General features: G+C 30.3%; 2 protein-coding genes across 3 annotated transcripts; one reads left to right on the top strand and one right to left on the bottom strand.

Annotated features, from left to right (window-relative positions):
* The first annotated feature begins 1,166 nt into the window (after positions 1–1,166).
* LOC115876283 (peroxisome biogenesis factor 2) lies at positions 1,167–4,360 on the top strand. Of its 2 annotated transcripts, none has more exons than XM_030892005.1 (4): positions 1,167–1,502; positions 1,552–1,968; positions 2,045–2,257; positions 4,083–4,360. In XM_030892005.1, exons 1-4 carry the CDS (start codon positions 1,392–1,394, stop codon positions 4,167–4,169), a joined length of 828 nt encoding a protein of 275 aa, XP_030747865.1. In that variant the 5' UTR covers positions 1,167–1,391; the 3' UTR covers positions 4,170–4,360. The 2 variants fall into 2 exon arrangements, with proteins under 2 accessions (XP_030747865.1, XP_030747866.1); XM_030892006.1 differs by having other exon boundaries at positions 1,167–1,506.
* On the bottom strand, positions 4,185–14,389 carry LOC115876280 (glutamate--cysteine ligase catalytic subunit). The gene is made up of 7 exons (XM_030892000.1): positions 13,500–14,389; positions 12,605–12,801; positions 10,617–10,985; positions 10,001–10,198; positions 7,524–7,712; positions 7,266–7,447; positions 4,185–4,572 (listed from the first exon to the last, which is right to left on the bottom strand). The coding sequence occupies exons 1-7, from the start codon at positions 14,116–14,118 to the stop codon at positions 4,416–4,418; spliced, it is 1,911 nt and encodes a 636-aa protein (XP_030747860.1). The 5' UTR covers positions 14,119–14,389; the 3' UTR covers positions 4,185–4,415.
* Positions 14,390–18,310: the final 3,921 nt, after the last annotated feature.

Raw genomic sequence — 18,310 nt, 5'->3', positions numbered from 1 at the left:
TGAATAATAAAGTGTCTCAACTAATTAATGTTATCTAATCACCAATTTTTATTCTATAAACAAATTAACACGCGCCTATAAGATTAAAACAATAACAATTTAAGGCTCAAAATTAGATTAAAATTTTATTTGTTTTTTTTTCAAGATTTAGTACATTCTTCGTGTTTTTTAATGTTTAATGAAACCATGAATTGTGTAAATTATTATTTAGATTTAAAAAAACATAAAGTTATTGGTAAAAAGATGTGTTTTTGCATGATATGCAGGAAGTTACACTGAAACTGTTAGTTAAGAAAATCGAATATAGAGCTTTTTGGGGGTCAATCTGTTTACATAGATATGTAAAGTTTGAAAAATAATAACAGAAAAGTTATTAGAAAAAAAAGAAAATAATTTTTTTACTTACTTAATCATTAATTTTGTAAGTTTACTCTCATTTTATCACAATATTGTATGCTGATTGTGCGTTATACATATTTTTATTCCAAAAATTTTCAAAGTTAAAAAAAAGTGTGTTTTATAATTTTTATTATTAGATACCTATTTATTAGAGCTGATATAACTTTATAATCTGTTGAAATGATAGTTATTCCTCTGGTTATTCTCTTATACAGGGTGTCCCAGAAATAAGTACAAGTATTTTAAGGGCTGGTAGATCTCGATAAACAAGAAACATATTTTCTCTTTATCGTTTTTCAAATAAGTCCAAAATAACAGAGTTATTTTACTTTGAAAATTTCCAAAAAAAAATATTTTTTGCAAAAATTTTGAGAACCACTGGATCTTTTCTGGATTTTCTGTCTTGAAAATTCAATCTAATAATACCTATGTGACCATATTATCAAGAAATTATGTTTTTTTAACTAAAAACGAAACAAAATTCCAAAAAATTTTTAAAAAAATTTCGAATTTTCACGAAATTTTTTTTTCTTTATTTCTAAAAACTAAGTATTTCAAAAACTATTTTACAGAGAAAAATATTAGGAAATTTTCAAAACACTTTTTTATTTCCTCTAAATAACTAACTTTTAATGAATTTCTAATTTAATTAATTTTACCCAATAACCTCATTGATTTTACTAACTAAAAGTCAGGCAACCAGTAAAACAAGATTTTTAAATAATTACATAATAAAAATTATAAACAAACTATTTAGAAAATGTCGCTCGAAGGTTATTTTATCGTAATCTGTTTCGTAAAGTGAACAAAATACTTATAAACCATGTGTTTTACTTAGTTTATTAATTAATCTTACAGATTAATTTTTTTATGAAGTCGTCCAGCATACAGCTGATTTTGACATTGATTTGTTTTTATTTATTTAACCTAGCTTAATTTTAAATGTGTTTTAAATATAATATTTTTAATATAAACTGAAATATAGTAAAAATATGAGTAAAGACGTGTTATTACGCGTAACGCAAATTAATGCTATATTTCTGGACAGCGAAATAGAAAAATTATTCCGTCAATTGCTTCAAAATGCATTTAAACATTTACCAGTAAGTAAAACTTATATTTTTACACAAAATACTATCCTATCATTTCCAGCCTGGTTTTCTAGCACGTATGGAACCAGAAATTAATCTTCTATTAAGATTTAGCATATTAAACTACTCAATTCTACGCAACGGGTCCACTTTTGGTCAGCAAATGTTAAATGTCCAGTACGAGAACATGTCCACCGTTAAAAAAGCTTTATACGTTATTTTTAATTGTTTAGACTATTTTAAAATACGCTGCGAGCACTCGTTTCCATCGCATAGTATTAGTAGGACTATTTCTACGCTGTATGTGGCCTACAAAATATTGGATTTTATCAATATATCGGTGTTTTTGAAGAATGGAGTGAAACCGAGGCTTAGCGATAGAATTTTAGGTTTAAATCAAGTATATTCAAGTGGGACAGGTTCACGTAGCTTTACTAATAAGTATATGACTAGAGAACTGTTATGGAATGGATTTATTGTGAGTATACAGGGTCTTCCAGTGTACAGAACAGTGGTTGTATATGAAAAAATAACATTTAAACTGTTAATTTTAGGAGATTATGATTTATACTCTTCCACTGATAAACTTCTACAAATTAAAAAGGGTGATAAAACAATACATTCCGAGTAAAAAACAGAAATCTTCCCTTATCGATGCTGAACGTAGGGTGCTCACTGTCAACACTAAATGTGCTCACTGTGAATTGAGCCCTATATTGCCCCACCATATGGGCTGTGCTCATATATTTTGTTACGTCTGTTTGAAGGCAGGTATTTTAGTCAGAGAAATAGGTAAAGGTAGAGGAGTTCTAAGGCTTTTACATTTATACATAGGGTGAGTCTCAAAAGTGGCTCAGAGTGACATGGCTGTGTTAAAAACACCAATTTTTAATCTAGGAGCCTTGGAAAAATAGATTTGATTGTCTAAAGTGTTTCGTGTCTTGTTAAAAGATTCCCAAATTGTATTTTTAATCATATCTCAATTTTTTCAAATGGAATAAGGGTGGCTCGTTAGCATACTTGAAAAAAGCATTTTTTTACAAATAATTTGGTACCACACACTTGGTATTTCGAGTCAAATTGACGTGAATTGTTCGAGTCAAATTGACGTATGAACCGCATGTTACAATTTAAAATAAACCATACGTGAAAATGTCAAAAGTTGACAAGTGACGATATGTCATTCTATTCAGTGTGTAATTTTCTATTAAATAAAGTAAAAATATACTGAGGGTGTCATTTAAAAATCAAAATTTGTAGTCATTTCCGGTGAAACAGAAAGTGACTAAAAACAACTGGATACGTCAATCAATCCTAATTTGTTTCACATATTCGAGGTTTCACAAGCCACGTTTGAGACACACCCGGTATATGATATGGCTCTTTTAACAGTATTTTTTTTTCAAAACCACCTCGTGATTTTTTGCCTTATTATTTTACTTATATCTTTTTTCTCATCTAAGTTTACTTACTTCTCTGGGACATATACAGGGTGGTCCGAACCGTATTCCGGAAACTTCGGCAGCATATTCTACAGATAAAAATAAGTAAAAAAGTTTGTATAAATGTAGCCAACTGGACGCAGGTTTTTTTTCGATCATACGGTATTTAGTCAACATATTTAATTTATGTCAATGATGACAGGTATTGATAATTTCGACTCCAAATATCTTGAGAACGATTGCCCGTAGCGATTTTTACCAAGAGACCTTTTTTACGTAATAAATGCCGTAAATGTATATTTTTTTACCCAGTAGTTTTATGGTGGGTTCATACAGCCAAATAAAATAAAATAAGAATAAAATAAAATAAAATAAGAAAGTTGGTTATATGGGACACCGTACATGCGTTCATACAGCCAAATAAAATAACAAATAAAATAAGAAGTCTTTATCTTTTAACTTCTTGTTTTATTTTATGTGAAAACGGCTTTGCGCACGCTTAATTCTAACCTACAAATATTTTCAGTTTGGATTTAATTTATTTTATAATTTCACATAAGTAAAATGTATAATATAGTAGGCAACGAATAAATAAATATACTATAAATAGTAAAATTACTATAAACAATCGTAAAAGTTAACTTTTATCCAGCCTCATCGTACTGCGCATGAGCAAATATATATTTCTTATTTTATTTTATTTGACTGTATGAACGCACACAAATAAGAATTCCTTATTTCTTATTTTATTTTATTTGGCTGTATGAACCCACCATTATACAGGTACGGACAAAACGTTGTTACTCGTCAAACCAGTTAAAAACATGTAGGTGGCGCCCTCTACAAGTAGGAATCATATTGACATCAAAATCATCAAAATTTCTCATATCAAAAAACTCCTAGACACCAATTTTCATCCAAATATTGATGTTGCTGCAGAAATTATTTGGAAAAATCTAAATAAAAATGAAACTTCTACACCCTGTATCTCCGAAACTCAGCCTTTTAGGACATACATTTATACGAACTTTTTTACATATTTTTATCTGCAGAATATGCTGCCGAAGTTTACGGAATACAGTTCGGACCATCCTGTATAATTTGTCCCAAATAATAATTTCACTTCATATTTATTTTTGTTAATTTTCAGGGTAACTTAAATGCAGACTCCAAGTATGAATGTCCAAAATGCGGACACAAAAACCCAAAATCTGTATGCAACAAAATTATCGTGTAAAAAAAACAATAAGACTGAAACAAGTTTTTAATCTGTTTTTTTTTTAAATACCTGACTATAAAATATAATATCTTCTAACAAAAAAATTGGATTTTTTTTAATATACGTATATATTTGATCTAACTCTAAAAAATGCATTGCACTTAATACAAAAAAAATTAACAAGTAAAAATCGATAAAAATACAATACTCAACAGTGTGTGTGTGTGAATGTATGTGTGTAGGTTTTTGTGGCATAAAATTGATTTAAAAATCGTTCTTTAAGGCATGCGGTATGTTTTCTCTAGTTTTCGAGGTGGCGCTGTAACCCAGCAGCTCGGGGCAAGATTTCTCGCCGTGCTCAATATCTTTCAAAGTGGTCAACAGGTCGTAGTTGATTTCATCGGATACCACAGAATCTTGCCTAAAAAATCAACAATTTCAGTAAAAAAAATTATGAATATAAAAAAAATATTTGCCGTAATTTTTTTTGACGCACCCTGTATATTATTTAGTTTAAGTATTTTTTTTTTTGAAAAAACTATATTCAAAACGTATAAATATAAGCACTACTCCAAAATAAGTGAAGATATGTTTAGCACGCTCAAAAATGGAATAAAAAGTCTACATGCCAAAAAAATATACAGGGTACCAAAAAAATATACAGGTACCCTCTTGTGGGGAGATTCCTCACGTAAAAATAAGATTTATTTTTCTATCAACATAGGTCCGATTCTGCTTTGTTTCCTAGCTACAGGGTGTTGCAGTCTTAATATTTTTTTGGATTTATTATAATTTTCTTGCAAGTGCTTTTAGCGTTTTGAATGAAATTTTGAGGGTAAAAGTTACTATAAATACGACGATTTTAAAGCTACAAAAGTGTCGACATATTCACCAGGGACGCGCATATGGGTTATCACTGGAATATTTTTCTAAAAAAAAAGCATGTACGCCGCTGACTTTTTTTGCTCTTGTTAGCGAAATAGTGTAAGCGGTTTAATGCCGATTAAAAGGTGTCTCTTGATATTTTGTCGATTTCGGCCTCCTTGACGAGATAAACGCAATTTTATTAATTTGCCTTGATCCAAGTCTAATAGCAACCTTTAAAAAAAAAATTAATATTGTTACGGATTCCGTGGGTCCACTAATTTAAACTCACGATAAACTACTTAACGAATTTATTTTTCTCACACTGTACACACAACTTATACTATTTACAACACAATTTATGCAACTACTATTACTCTAACGTTTCTGACACCTTCGCCAATTAATTCACAATTTAAAACGCGGTATTATCAAACTTCAAACTGTCCCAATTGCCGATCGCGCCCTTTTATATAGCTGTGGTGAGTGTTTCTGGAACGTTCTAAAATTATCGGTAACTTTCTGCCATCTACCAGTAAATTCTGTTGTCTGATTCGCTTACTTGTCGACTTGATTAAGAGATGGCGCCTCAACAAAAAAATGTCTTCAGATTTCTTGTAGGCAACCAGCAATACACGTTTTTTAGTTACGCGCTTCTCCGACAGATGGCGCCACATACACCTTGACAATATCATTAATGGTGGGTTCATACAGCCAAATAAAATAAAAATAAAATAAAATAAGAAATAAGGAATTCTTATTTGTGTGCGTTCATACAGTCAAATAAAATAAAATAAGAAATATATATTTGCTCATGCGCAGTACGATGAGGCTGGATAAAAGTTAACTTTTACGATTGTTTATAGTAATTTTACTATTTATAGTATATTTATTTATTCGTTGCCTACTATATTATACATTTTACTTATGTGAAATTATAAAACAAATTAAATCAAACTGAAAATATTTGTAGGTTAGAATTAAGCGTGCGCAAAGCCGTTTTCACATAAAATAAAACAAGAAGTTAAAAGATAAAGACTTCTTATTTTATTTGGCTGTATGAACGCATGTACGGTATCCCATATAACCAACTTTCTTATTTTATTTTATTTTATTCTTATTTTATTTTATTTGGCTGTATGAACCCACCATAACTTGAGAAAGTTTTAAATAAGTACCCATCGATTCCTCATCAAAAAATATGAAAAAAGTTCCTGTAAACATGGGTATGGAAATGCATAGTTTTAGAGTTACAGGCTGTTATAAAAATTTAAATTGTTTTTTGTAATTATCTTAAAAAAATATCATTATTTGAAATTGCTGTACGTTGGACTAATATTAATAATAACTAATAGCAATAATATTTAATAATAAATTAGGTAAAATATATAATTTGGTAATTTTATTTTAATTTTAATTTTATTGTGATTAATAAAATTGCGTTTGTCTCATCAAGGAGGCCGAATACGACAAAATCCCAAAAGATAACTTTTAATTGGCATTAAACAGCCTACATAATTTTGATATCAAAAGAGAAAAAGACAGTGGTGTACATGTTTTTTTTTTTGAAAGATATTCCAGTGATAACCCATTTGTACGTTACCCTCAAAATTTCATTCGAATCGCTAAAAGCATTTGGAAGAAAATTATAATAAATTAAAAGATTATTATATTGAGACACCCTGTAGCTACGAAACAAAGCAGAATCGGACCTATGTTGATATGAAAAATAAATCTTATTTTTACGTGAGGAATCTCCCAACGAATGATTGCATTACACCCTGTATAGAGAAATAAGTACACATAGAGGCACCTTAAAACGCATCTATGTCCACTTATTTCTCTGAAAACTATACAAGGTGTCCCAGAAATAAGTGCAAGTATTTTAACTGGTAGTGTAGTTCAACTCCAGAAACACGCCTATGAGGGTTTTTTTTTCACGTAATTTTTTTTTTGAAAATTCGAAATTTTAAAAAAAAAAATTTGGAATTTTTTTTAGTTTTTCGTTAAAAAACATATTTTTTTGATAATATGGCAACATAGGTAGTAGATTAAATTTACAAGAAAGAAAATCCAGAAAAAGATCCACTGGTTCTCAAAATTTGAGCAAAAAATCATTTTTTTTGGAATTTTCAAAGTAAATAACTCCGTTATTTTGGACGACAAAGAGAAAATATGTTTCTTTTATCGAGATATATCACCCCTTAAAATACTTGCACTTATTTCTGGGACACCCTGTATTTTTCTTACTTATAATTCGGATGATTCGTGACGAAATCCCTAATAAACGACGCCGTAGTATGAATTTCACCACTGGCTCTCTTCTGAATGAACTTAAGATACTGCTGAATAGTACAGTGAGTGTCAGCGTCCACATCCATTCCGTTCAAATAACTATTGATCAGCGGTATCAGCCCTGGAAATTCTCCTTGCTAACGAAAATATTTAACACTCTGTATTACTTTTTAAAAAATTACAAAGATTTTTTTACAGGTGATTCGTCAATACCTTGCCGTTGATGATTTCGTTCACCGTCATCAGACCAATCAAATCGCACTCAGTGGTTTCGCATTTTGTGCCTTTACAACACTGGTTAGCCTCGGGCGGGCTGACATCAGTCGTTATATCCTTTCTGAACCAGAATTTCTGATCTTTCAGTGCGTTTCTTTTCTGAGCGTTCTGTATATTTTCGTCTACCTGAAACGTTGAATAAATGGTCCTAAGCTTCATTCATAACCTCGAAGTTAGTGGTTACTTTCCTCTAATATAATCTATGGCATAGATAAAGGAAATAAATTTAGATTGGAATGCTCGGCTCGAAATCTTTCAAAATTTAAACCGCCCGTATTAAAAAAACCGAAAAGTCTTTAAAGCGTCCATTTTCCCAGGACTGTATATATAGTCTATAAAATTAATAACTTTGAATTTTGACCGTTATTTTTTACCAACATGGCAAATATAAAATCCCTCTGTCGAAAAAGTTACTGATATTCTTTAAATTGAGTGCCTGAACGAATCAGATAGGTAACTCTTTTTACTTTCGTGAAATAGAAAAGGAAAATAATAAAACAAGTGACAGTCTTGCAAAAATCAACACGAAATGTCATAATTGACAAAAGTAAAATGTCATCAGCTTTTGACATTTCTAAATATTAGACCAATGCCGTCTCTAATAGAACAGCCACGGAGCGAGATTTATGACGTCACGCTAGTTAGATACCACAGATTAATAAATATGTTGTACAATACATGGAAAACATAATTATTCCTCGTATTTTTGGTTTGTATTTTAAAAATGATATAGTTTACATGAAATATACATAATATACAGTTAATAAATACAATATAATATATACCTATTTATAGTAATATATACTTTGGCAAATAAACTATGAACCATACAAATGCAGCAAATGTTTTACAATATACAAATAATGAATAGTTGGTGCATAAGATAATGGGTAAAATGTAAAATATATTTTAAATTTTGGGGTTTGAAAATCGATCTAATTTAATTATAATCTAATTTTAATTATTTGCAATCACAAAATTTACTTATATATTATAATGTTTACTGCAATTAATAAACTAATATAAACTTGTCAAAAGATGACCACATATTTTTTTAAATTATTATTCTTAACACAAAAAATATCTACATTGACTATGGAGTACGATTTCAGCCATATTGTAAAACATTTGCTGCATTTGTATGGTTTATAGTTTTATCTGCCAAAGTATTTATTACTATAGGTATATAAATATATATATATATATATATATATATATATATATATATATATATATATATATATATATATATTTATTAACTGTATATTATGTATATTTCATGTAAATTATATCATTTTTAAAATACAAACCAAAAATACGAGAAATAATTATGTTTCCATGTATTCTCCAACATATTTATTAATCCGTAGTATCTAACTAGCGTGACGTCATAAATCTCGCTCTGAGGCTGTTCTATTAGAGACGGCATTGCAACTTAATTTACTAATAAATAAATACAAGATAATAAAACTATGATATTATTCGTACATGACACACAAAAACCGTATTCTAAACTATTGCCAAATACATAAAATTATGATATCAAAAAACTCTTTAGCAGTTTTTTTTTAATTAATTTGTAATCCTGTGACACCCTCTATAATTTATTTTAAAAAAATATATTTTATTTTGAAAATAATAAATAAGTTAGATATTTTAATTTTAATTTTAACACTCGATAATTGTAAATTCATATATAGTAAGTATCTAAGACAATTTTTTAAACTCAGTGCCTTTTGATGGAGTTGTTTTGTTTTTAATACTATCCGATTGAAATGAATCTTTTTGGGCATTCACCTGTTAAGCTTGAACTCCCTGTGACTGTAACTACCTGTGTTGGTAACTATTGGTAACTCAAAAGATCTACATCATTCAATATATCGATATTTGGAAAAAAAGTGAAAGTTTGATATCTGCAGAACAAAGGTATGAAGGATTTTAACAAATAATATACGTACAGTAGAAAAGTACATACCTTTAGCAATCTTCAACATAATTTGGCTTTCTAATAAAATGTATAAGCACTTGTAAATATTTTGTTTTCGTATGATCTCTGCCTTGCTGAGCAGAAAACGACCTATATCAAATTCTTACTTAAAAGATAATGTTTAGTGAAAGTACTTTTTTATTTATAAACATTTATTTAATTCTGTTTTTAGTATTTATTCTTATAAGTCTTAGTAATAGGTAGTAATAGTAATAATAATAAATTTGAATAAGTAATATATTTGGAGACATAATTCTGGAAAAAGCCGAACCGCTCCAAAATTATCAAAAACTTTGGAGAGCAACCGTTGCAAGAACAGCGCCAAATAGTATTTACATGGTCCTTATGGGCACTTTCCAATCTAAACTTGTTTCATTTATCAATGATCTATGGTTAAGAATTGTCAAAACACAATTTATTGGCTTACCTTACTGATTGGAATGAGGAAATTCAACTGATAGGACAGTATAACTCTGGTTAACAATACGACGAAACAAACTATAGCGGCGTTTTCGAAATCCGTCACTTGTACTTCACATGGTCTGAATTCCACCCTCCAGCCAATAGTTGAGTGAGGAGGTGGAGGTTTGAATCGCATCGTCTGCCAATTGGTCGACTGTATATTCTATATTTCAGAAAAAAAATCATATATTGACTCTGTTTGGAAAGAGATTACAACACAAATTTCACGTTCCCATTCCTACTTTTTCTGCCTTACAAGTTGACGTTATTAGATTTTCAATATGACGTTTCATTTCCGAGATTCTAAATACGCACTTTGATTAACACAGAATTGATCAAAAATATCCCGTAAAATCCCAAGTTATTGATGCTTTTCAAATGGAACACTATTTTACAATAGTGTGTTCTATAAAAATAATCGTAGCAAAAGTGATAAGGCATTTCAAAACAATATTTCTTGTATTTAGTGGGTATTCGTGGGGAGATTCTTCATGTAAAAATACGAATTATTTTTTACAACATGGGTCCGATTCCGCTTCGAAACACCCTGTATAAAATTAAAAAGAATGTATTTTTCTCACCTCAAAATGATCCGTATCCTCCTCATCGTTCTGATTGATCTTCTCAGAAAACAGCGACACAGTGTCTCTAATAAATAAATGCGCGATATGCTGTGCCAACAGGTGATCTATGCCGTTATCTCTCAGTTTCCTGTAATCCTCCTCGTTGTACAAAATAGGAATGTCGTTGTATTTTTCACCTTGCGGTGATAAATATGAATCTATGGAATCGTATCTAGATTTCTTGATAACAAACTTATTCTCTTTCAAGGGTTTTAAACCGCGTTCTTCTTCGGTTCGACAATCTACGGAACCGGAAATTATGTTCCAGCGACAGTCTATGTCTGTCAAAAATCCTCTGTGTATGGGAGAGGCCGCGGAAAATGCTAGCTAAAAAAGAAAATTAATTTTTTTTTTAATTTTTTATGCAAGATATGGAACACTATTTTACAATATACTATTTTATAATAGTGTGTTTGTTCTATAAAAATAATCATAGCAAAAGAGACAAAATTACTCAGTATACAGGGTTGTTCACCACATACATAGATTTTTACAAATTGTAAGGTTTGGGTTCGTTGAAGGACTATTAGAGCTACAATCTAAAAATATTTTTACAGAGTGTCCCAAATAAGTTAAAACTATTATAGTTGTATTTTTTTAAATGGAACACCCTGTATATTATTATATTTTTAGATTCTACGATTAAAATAAAGGTAAATTTGATTAAGGTTTATTACCCTTAAACCTTACCGTTTTTGAAATATTTTCAATTTTATGAAATTGCAGTAAAAATTTTAAGGCTTCATTTCTCCAAGGGTATCTAAGTTTTTAATACTAAATAATTACTGAAGTTTATTTATTGATCAGATATTGTGTTGCAATAATAAACGAAATACTACCTTACACAGGGTGTCAAAAAATTTATTTTAAATAATTGCTAGCTTTAAACGGCAATAACTTGTTTAATTTAAATGGAACACCCTGTATATTTTACGAGAATCAGATGCACAATTTAATTGTCTATCCAATTGTAAAAAAAATTGCTGTGTAAAAAAATCTAAAATGTCAATATTCCATGGGTATAGTGATAAATGAGGTCTAAATAATATAAAATGCATTTTCTACGAAAACTTGAAGAAATAGGCAAAGAATGGTACAATACAATTTGATAGACAATTAAATTGTGCATCTGATTCAAGTAAAATATATAGGGTGTCCCATTTAAATTAAACAAGTTATTGCCGTTTAAGGCTAGTAATTATTTAATATAATTTTTTGAACACTCTGTATAAGGTTGTGTAATTTTTATTATTGCAATATAATATCTGATCAATAAATAATCTTCAGTAAATATTTAGTATTAAAACTTTTAATACCCTTGGAGAAATGAGGCCTTAAATTTTTTACTGCAATTTCACAAAATTGAAAATATTTCAAAAACGGTAAGGTTTAAGCGCAATAAACCTTAATCAAATTTCCTTTATTTCAGTCGTAGAATCTAAAAATAGAATAATATACAGGGTGTTCCATTTAAAAAAATTCAACTATAATATTTTTTACTTATTTGGGACACTCTGTATCTTGCAAAATTATTTTTAAATTGTAGCTCTAATTAGTCTTTCAACGAACCCAAAACTTATAATTTGTAAAAATCTGATCGTTTAGCTACAATACTCCGTGTCGTATGTGGTGAACACCCCTGTATATCAGAGCTGCAAGCTCTCAGAAAACTTAAGTCTTTTTTTATTTAAATCATTTTAATGACTTAAGTCATTTGATTTTAAGTAATTTTTCGAAAGCTGACTTAAAATTTAAGTCTTTTTGGACACGATTTGTGATTTAAATCTTTATTCCGAAACAGAAAAAGATACAAGTAGGAGTCATATTGACATCAAAATCAAATTTCTCATGTCAAAAATCTCCCAGACACCAATTTTGATCCAAATATTGACGTTACTTCAGAAATGATTTGGAAAAACCAAACCAAACCACCCTGTATACCTTACCATAATGGGGCACAGTGGTGTCAACTGGTCGTACAGAATCCTAGCTTCGTCGATGTTACAAGCCTGAAAAGTCAACTGTAAACAACAACACCCCATTCCGAATCCCATCGCGTCCAAATACACACAATCTGGCAACGCCGCCTTCCGGATCCGGTGCGAATCGTCGACGGGAATCTTCGTGTTTTTATCCCTGAAAACTTTGACATTTCGTAAAGGAACAGCTAGTTTTTTTCTAAGACAAAACCATCATGTAAATTACATGAAAATCGATAAAATTTGGCGTGCTTGTCATCAAAACGGTTTGGTTTGAAAATTATAAAATTTAGCTTGCATTTTATGTGCATTTTTAATGTACCCATTCTCTGCTTTTACGTTTGCTTCTTCTTTTCAATGGAGTTTAATATTGAAAAGTGCTTTGTTAATAAACTGTAAAACTCGTTAGACAGCTCAAGTGAAGATTTGCAGGACCAATATCAAAACAGATCAACAATAAATAAACAAATCTAATCAATATTTATATTTTTATATCTTACAAAACATTCACACCCTTACTTGTTGTCTTGTTTTTCATTTTCTTTAAATATTCCTCACTTTAAGAAACAATGGCTGCATGATAAATTTAAATAGTCCTAAAAAGTCATTTTATTTAGTTAAAGAAATTTATTTACCTTTACTGCCTACCACCATTGCTTTTGGATTATTTTCTTTTATCTATGGTTATAACCAAATTTTTCAGGAACCGTGTTCCGTAATAAGAAAACTTTCAGGAAACCGATAGAAACGGAACATAAAACCATAACCAAGGTAAGCAACGGAATACACACTTAATTTGCAATAATTTCAATGTCTTTGATGACACATGCACGCCAACTTTCATTAATTTCTCTATACCTACCTGGTAAATTTATAGCTACGTGTTCACCTCTTCGTTTCCTTATATTTCTCACTAAATTCATGAACCGAGGATGTCCAGGAAACACTGCAGCATCCGGGAAAAACAAGGACTTTGTTCCCCCCTCGTTTGGAGTTGGTTGTGATGGAGGAACGGTGAAATTGGGGCACCCTAACCTAGGAAAACTCGTCAGAGTCATCAGACACTCGTTTTCCTTCAACAATTCACTAGCTTCCTCACGTCTGTTTCTCATGTTACTCTCCACGACGTTAAAATGCGCCAACGTGCCCCCGTAGGGCTTTCCCGGGGTTCCTTCTATCATATATGCGGCGAATTCAGGCCTCCATAAGAATTTAACCGTGTTGGGGTTTTGAATTTCGGCTTCGTTTAAAACTTCTAGCATTTCCACTGCCCGAAGACTCACCTTGGCTTCCTGTTTCTCGTGTTCGAACTTGACGATGATGTACTCGATTTCGTCACCCCATTTTAAGACATCTCCCTTTCGTTCTTTTAATTTTTTATAGATGTTGATGAACTGTTTGATTCCGTGTTCGCGTACGTGCGAGGCTAGTTTCTTCGTCTCTTCCCAGGACAGCGGGGTTCCTTCGGTTAAAAGCCCCATTTTTCGGTCTGGACACTTGCAAAACGTGCGACTTTCGAGATAACTGATAAGTAAAAACAAGAGTACTTACGGAATTCGAGAATTATATGTACCGATCTCTGTATCAACACATATCGTATTGCGCAATAAACTATGATATTGCACAAATTTTATGCATAGTCAGTTATCCCTCTGCATAGCGGAATAGTTAAGATACAGAACAAGGTAAAATTTTAAAAGTTTGTATTGTATTTTGTAATGACACTCGCGGAAAAATCTGACGTTTGTTTTAAGGTTAAATCAATTAGGGAGTTTTCGTTGCTTACAAATTGCAAATCCGGTTAACGCTAATTGACAACTTTGACATTTCAATTTCGATTATCGTATATCGTAACCGCTAACTGCCGATATTTTACGGACGTTAGCCAAATTAAAATTAGCCATTGAAAAATACAGATCTAACCTAACCTCGTTCTATTTTGTTTATGTTTTGATTACTTATTTTATCTGTGTTAAACTCGTTGGGAATTCTTAGTGCTTCAACTAATCGAGGAATGTCTCTTTTTTTCAAAGCGGAAATTAGCTTTGCACTCTTGGTCAGATAATATTTCTAGGTTAAACTCTGCTCGATATTCGATGTTGTTTTCAAATCCTTCCAACAACATAGCATCCTCCAAATCCGATTCATCACTAGAGTCCAATAAAATTAAATTGTCCATCCTATATAGCGATACCCAATAAAGTCATATAAAGCACTTTCAAATCAAACAACAATACAAAAACCAAAAATCAAATAAGTGACCAAAAATCTGTCAGTTTTCGGTTATCGTATCGTATGTCGGCTCCGAACCGATGAACCGAAAGTCCGAAAACTGTTTTTTTATCTGTCAAAATAGCGGTTATGGTTACGTATCCGTTAACCGTTCCGTTGAATTTTTTTAAAGCAACGAAAACTCCCTATGTATAAACAAAAATACGAAAAAATAATTATTAGATTTTAAACAAGCATAATTCAAAGTATATTCTATTATCTTGAAAATGCCTTTAAAATGGTAAACGCGTGGATACGGTGGATAACCTTGAAGGGATTATTTGCTGCAAATAGTCACAGAGTCAGAGATACTTGCCAGATTGCAAATTATTTTGGAATTATTTTCAGTAGTAAAAAAAATTAAAAGAGGTGTATTCAAGTTTCTTCTTTTTTTTTTGAATTTTTTAAATGCTGTAGTTTAGTTAAAAGTTTTATAACATTCCATTAAAATTGTAGAATCAGCAACATTAATAGTTACCTTGTTTAATTCTGCTTATACATATTGCATTTATTTTCCTGCTACCTTAAGATTTTTATATCCTTGATATAAGAAGATATCTTAACAGTTATTTTCCACACCACAAAGCATAATATTATATGTGGTATTAACGCAGAAAAAATATTATAAAAAATATCTTAATTTTATCCATAATCAAGGATTTTGTCAATCCAATAGGCTCAAAATTCTACCTTCACCATATTGTCAAGATTTTATTCTGGCATTACAGGAAACAAGAAAATACAGTAAATTAAGAAAAGAATAATCATAAATATACCAATATCAATATACCAAGTACAGGATATTAACTGCTGCAATGTATTCTACGACATAAACCACCATCTCCCTTCTAAAGAGTAAAAGATAAAACATAAAGCTTATTTTAGTCCTGTCAGCATTCTTCGATAAAATATATGCCTACAATGGCTATTAATCCACTAACTTGATATTTTTAAGAAATTATGATATAAACATTATTATCTTAAACTAGGTAAAATGTTACCTCTATCGCATTGACCCTATATTGTGCTATAAGACTCATCTTCTTCTTCATGTTCCATTTGCTAAGTATTTTCTGTGATACCAGACTTTACAATAGTCTGCTACTTCTGTGTCGTCCATTATCAACTTTATATCTTTGATTTTTCCCTGTTTTAATGTACATTTACAAAAAAAAATGATCTAAAATAAAAAGAAAAATATCAATAAATAATATATTAGAGAAACCAGAGAGTTTAGGAGATAAAATATAAGTTAACGAAATGCTTACCTATTTTTTGTAGGTCCATCGCTTCACAACTGCCTCCCATCTTCAAATTCTTGCAAGAAGGAAGATCCAACATAGTTTTAACCTGAAATATTAAATAAACATTAGTTTTTTTAAGAGTTTATTAATATACTCATATAAAATCTTGAGAAAAGGTAACAATAAGAGGTTAAAAAATAATATAAAGTAATAATTGTTGTTCTCACCGTAGCGAGTAGCTATTTGAAAAACCAAAACAATTTGGCAGCTGCTACTAATATCTTAAAATTTTATCTTCTAATCCTATCCATATATTTATTTCTTTTTTCCGTTTTCCAAGATTTTCTTGACTTTATGGTGAAGGAATATACAGGGTGTTTCAAAACAAATGCGAAAAACTTTAGGGGGTCATTCCTTGTTCAAAATAAAGGGTAGTTTGCTTTATAAACGTTGGGTCAAAAGTCAACCATTAGGGAGAGATCGCGGTACAAAGATGGCGGAAAATTAATGTTTTTATTTTTTATCTTGAAAACGAAAAGATAACTAATGAAATTTTATGGAAGCATTACTGTTATGAAAACACACTTTCAGGTAATTTTTTTACTTTTTTAAAATGAGTGGAAGGAGTTGAAATAAACTACCCCTATCATTCTTGTTAACGAAATTTAAAGAAAAATCTTATCATTAATCTTATCAACACATGCAAATGCTTTAATTTGGATAGTTTAGTTTGTTTAGAAACTTTTTTACCTCTTGGGTTTTTTTGATAAAACTCACCGATTGGAAATTAAAATATAAAATATTAAGCATTACATGTCAGGACAAAAAACATTTTTAGATTAAGAATCTAGTGAAAATAACGATAATAATAATCATCTAGATAATAACGTATTGCAGTAGAGTAATGTCAAATAAAATAATATTAGGAACATCCTAAAAAAGTAACAGCGGCCGACTAGATTTTTTCCTAAAAAAATTACAGCAGCCCACTAGATTCTTTATCAGAAAATGTTTTTGTCCTGACATGTAATGCTTTACATTTTATTTTTTAATTTCAAATCGGTGAGTTTTATCAAAAAATACAAAGATAAAAAAACTTTTTAAACAAACTAAACTATCAAATTAATTTTTTGCATGTGTTTGATAAGATTTTCTTTAAATTTCGTTCACAAGAATGATAGGGGTAGTTTATTTCAATTAACTTGGCTCTATAATTTATAACAAAATAGTTATTCTTGCCATAAGAAGCTGTGTATTTCTAGTATCCCAATCATCACAAGCGCCCCTAACGGCGATTTTCGAACTTCATTTAGATCTCAAAAACTGGGCCCATAATTTTTGCGTTCGATTCGCCTCCTCCTTTTAGACTCCATACTTTTGACCCAACGTTTATGAAGCAAACTACCCTTTATTTTGAACAAGGAATCACCCCCTGAAGTTTTTCGCATTTGTTTTGAAACACCCTGTATAATTTGATTCAGATTTTCGATAAATATTCCCTGGAAGTTTGATACAAAAAAGAAAAAAAAGTATTAGTATTGATATAATGACTATAAAAATACAAATATAATTATAAACTAGAATTTTGTCTTATAATAATAAATATTATGGTTTACCAAAATAATTCACAAATTTGCCACATATTTTTACGCTTTTTTTTCATAAAATTTCTTACTTAGACATCTACTAGGTATATTTTATTTGTACACTTCAGTTTCTATGCAGATGATTTTATCTAAAAAATAAAAAAAACAGATTTCAAAATCTAGAAAATTATAAAGCTGTAAGAAAATACTTTCTTACCTGTAGTCATTAACAGATTGTTCAACAAACACTATGGTGTAGCCTCCGTCACATATTTAGATAATCTCTTTGTAGTTGGGCCCATTGTTGTCTATTGTTGGCTATGCGAGCTCAAGTTATCCCCGCTAATTTCCTAATATCATGGTCTTCTAGGTCTCTTAATTCCTTGTGGGCATCATGCTGTAATTTTTCTGGCCCATCTGTTGTCCGTCCTTCTTGCCAGGTATCCTGCCTATTGCCACTTGAGGGATTTGACTTTTGAGGGTCTTTTGTCGTATCCACTCTATTCTTTTATGGTCTCTCTTGGTTATTCCCAGCATATTTCGTTCCATTGAGCGTTGTGCGTCCTGCAGTT

This window comes from Sitophilus oryzae, unplaced genomic scaffold (assembly GCF_002938485.1).
Source record: "Sitophilus oryzae breed Bouriz unplaced genomic scaffold, Soryzae_2.0 scaffold_1430_pilon_pilon, whole genome shotgun sequence".
NCBI lineage: Eukaryota > Metazoa > Arthropoda > Insecta > Coleoptera > Curculionidae > Sitophilus > Sitophilus oryzae.
The sequence above is the reverse complement of the archived record's forward strand: the minus strand, read 5'-3'. Positions and strand labels throughout refer to the sequence as shown.